The 3,122-nt window shown below is 44.9% G+C and overlaps 1 gene segment (V, D, J or C); it reads left to right on the forward strand.

Annotated features, from left to right (window-relative positions):
* Positions 1-2,252: 2,252 nt before the first annotated feature.
* Positions 2,253-2,799, forward strand: LOC116863483 (the record flags this gene model as incomplete). The annotated part of the segment is given in 2 exon segments: positions 2,253-2,371; positions 2,454-2,799. Coding segments are annotated over 2 exon segments (435 nt in total), but the record flags the coding sequence as incomplete, so codon positions are not given.
* Between the last annotated feature and the right edge of the window lie 323 nt (positions 2,800-3,122).

Consider the following 3,122-nt stretch of genomic DNA (forward strand, 5'->3'; position numbering starts at 1 on the left):
TCTCTGTTATACCATCCTGAGAAGTGTGGATCTGCTGTAACAAAGACCTAAATCATGGAAGCCGTTTGAATCTGAGTAATGGGTAAGGGCTAGTAGGCTTCTGTGATGTGTGCAGAAGAAGCCTACATTGCCAGGAAGGGGTCGTGAAGGGTGACTCATGGGAGACCCCAGAAGGAAAGAAGAGACCTACAATGAAAGCCCCAATCTTCCTAGAGAGCATCTAAATGCTTAAGGACTGTATGTGGTAAGACATAAACATTATGGGCCATTCTGATGTTGTCACAGACAAGATGAGGAATGTGCCTTTGGGAAACAGAGGGGAGGTGACCTATGCTGTAGACGGGTAGAGAGCGTGCTTGCATTGAGATCTGAATGGAAGAATTAGGGAGAGGTGCAACTTGGTAAAAGGCTGAGGGAATTTCTGAGCAAAGGTAAAGCATCAGAAGGCTTCTCTTGAATTCTTATGATAAAGTGTGGTATGAACAAATGATATGCAGACATAATCATTAATCAGTATGAAGCAGATCTGAAAATTTTGGGAAATTCTCAGCCTGTTCCTACTGGAAGGAAGGAGAGATCTTGTTCCAGAGAAATCAGGAAGGGTGTGGAAATACTTGATGTGGGGTTGGTTATGGGTTGACCATCTCAGCATAACCCTGGATCTCCTCGTCAAGACCCTGAGAACAATATGAGCCTCTAAAGAGAAGCCTGGGCCTACTGTCCACAACATTTTGGAGACCACTGGGACTGACCCCCTCCCAGCACAGGCTGAGCAAGGCGGCCTGGATGTGCTGCATGACTTGACATTGAACTTCAATCTTCCATAACTCTGATGGAATTCATCTCTACAGTTTATACGCTACCCAGGCAGTGGTATTTTTCACAGCCGTCTGATCAGACAAAGATATCCTATCACAGCATCTCTGGTGGGTCTGAGAAGAGCTGGTGACTTCCAGTTGTTCAGCTTATGGGCAGACTACAGACTTCCAGGCTTTGACAGATCTGCCCGGAAACCAGATTCCTCATGTCACACATGAATAATAGGGATTTGGTTTGTTGTTACATATTTAGTACTTGTTACTTTGCTTCTCCAAATGAAAAGGTTTTTTCAATTTAATTTAAATTCACTTAATTAACACATAGTGTATCATTTGTTTTGGAGTAAACTTCAGTTACTCATCGATGCATATAGCACCCAGTGCTCATTACATCACATATCCTGCTCAATGTCCACCACCCACTTACCCCAGACACCAGCCCCTCACCTCTAGCAACCCTCAGTTTGTTTCCTAGACTTAAGAGTCTCTCATGGTTTGTCTCACTCTCTGATTTCATCTTATTTTATGTTTCCCTCCCTTCCCCCATGATCGTGTTTTGTTTCTTAAATTCCGCATATGAGTGAAATTGTATGATAATTGTCTCTACCTGGTCGACTTATTTCACTCTAGCATAATACCTTCTAGTTCCATCAATGTCTTTGCAAATTTTTTATGAAAAAGTAAATTCCATTGTATATATATACCACATCTTCTTTATCCATGAAAATAATGATACAGGGTATGATGGAACCTTGTTCATGGCTTCCAAGGAAATGGTTTAGTCATTTTCCATTAAATGAGACATCTTTCATTAATTAAATCATTTTTAGTTTGATGATCATGACTTTTTATCTTAAATAGGGAGATGACTTCTTGATGTTAACATTTGAACACATTACGATTAGAAGAGACTCTGTAGGAATATGTAATTTTTACACACATGGTTATGTTAGGTTTACCAGCATTTCATTACAATATGTGCATTTGGGTCCATCAGACACATCATCCAGGTGACCTGACTCAGGTTCAGGTGTTTCTCTACCCAGACCCCACTTCTCCACCTGAGAAGGGAGGTGCACAGGGCATCACAGACACTGGTTCACAGGGACTGACACGTCAGGTTTCCCATCCCTGGTCCCCTGTTCCCAGATCAGCACTCGCTTCTGCTCCTAGGGAAATTGCCTTACCCAGTAGCCTCCATAGCTCTGTACTCGAGCTCATTATCAGTGGAAAGAGCCCTGGTAACACGGAGTCGGGGATGTGGCAAGGGTGTATATCCTCAAAGAGATGTTCAGATGTGGGACCTCAGCATCCCAGGAATGTGTTTCCCCCCTGATGGGTCTTCTCTCTGGATGAGCCATTTCCTGATATGAAATATTCTGCTTTGTGAATATGCAAATGAGCCAAGGTGTACTCACTTAAATAAACACATGTTTGGGCCCTGAGAACATCACCCAACAGCTGCACGCAATCCTTTGTAGATACCATGAGACCACAGCATCTCACCATGGACTGGAGCTGGAGAATCCTCTTCCTGGTGGTGTTGGATACAGGTAGGTGATTCCCCCAGTCCTTTGGCAGAGAGGGGGACAGAGCCAGTCAGCATGACTTCATCCCCTCCTATGCCCTCTCCACGTGTCCACTCCCAGTGCAGCTGGTGCAGTCTGAGGCTGAGGTGAGGAAGACGGGAGAATCCGTGAAGGTCTCCTGCAAGGCATCTGGGTACACCTTCACCAGCTACGCAATGAGCTGGGTGCGACAGGCACGAAAAAACAGCCTGCAGTACATGGGACGGATCAACATGAACACTGGGAATCCAACATATGCCCGGGGCTTCTCCGGTCAATTTGTTTTCTCCATGGACACCTCTGTCAGCACAGCTTATCTACAGATCAGCAGCCTGAACTCTGAGGACACGGCCGTGTATTACTGTGCAAGAGACACGATGTGAGAACTCACATCCTGCCTGTGTCAGAAACCCTGTGGAAGGCTCATCTGTGCTGGGCTGAGGAGGTGACAGAGACAACAAAGCTAAAGACGCTCTATGACTGAGGGCCAGGCACTTATTTTTATTTTTTATTGTTATGTTATTTTAGTCACCATACAGCACATCATTAGTGTTTGATGTAGTGTCCCAAGACTCATTGTTTACATATAACACCCAGGGCTCCATGCAACATGTGCCCTCCTTGATACCCATCCCAGGCTAACCCAACCTCCACCATCCTCCTCTCTAAAACCCTCACTTTATTTCTCAGTATCCATAGTCTATCGTGGTTCATTTCACCCTCTGATTCCCACCCC

The sequence above is a fragment of the Lontra canadensis genome, unplaced genomic scaffold, assembly GCF_010015895.1.
Source record: "Lontra canadensis isolate GAN:19392208 unplaced genomic scaffold, GSC_riverotter_1.0 scaffold1318, whole genome shotgun sequence".
Lineage (NCBI taxonomy): Eukaryota > Metazoa > Chordata > Mammalia > Carnivora > Mustelidae > Lontra > Lontra canadensis.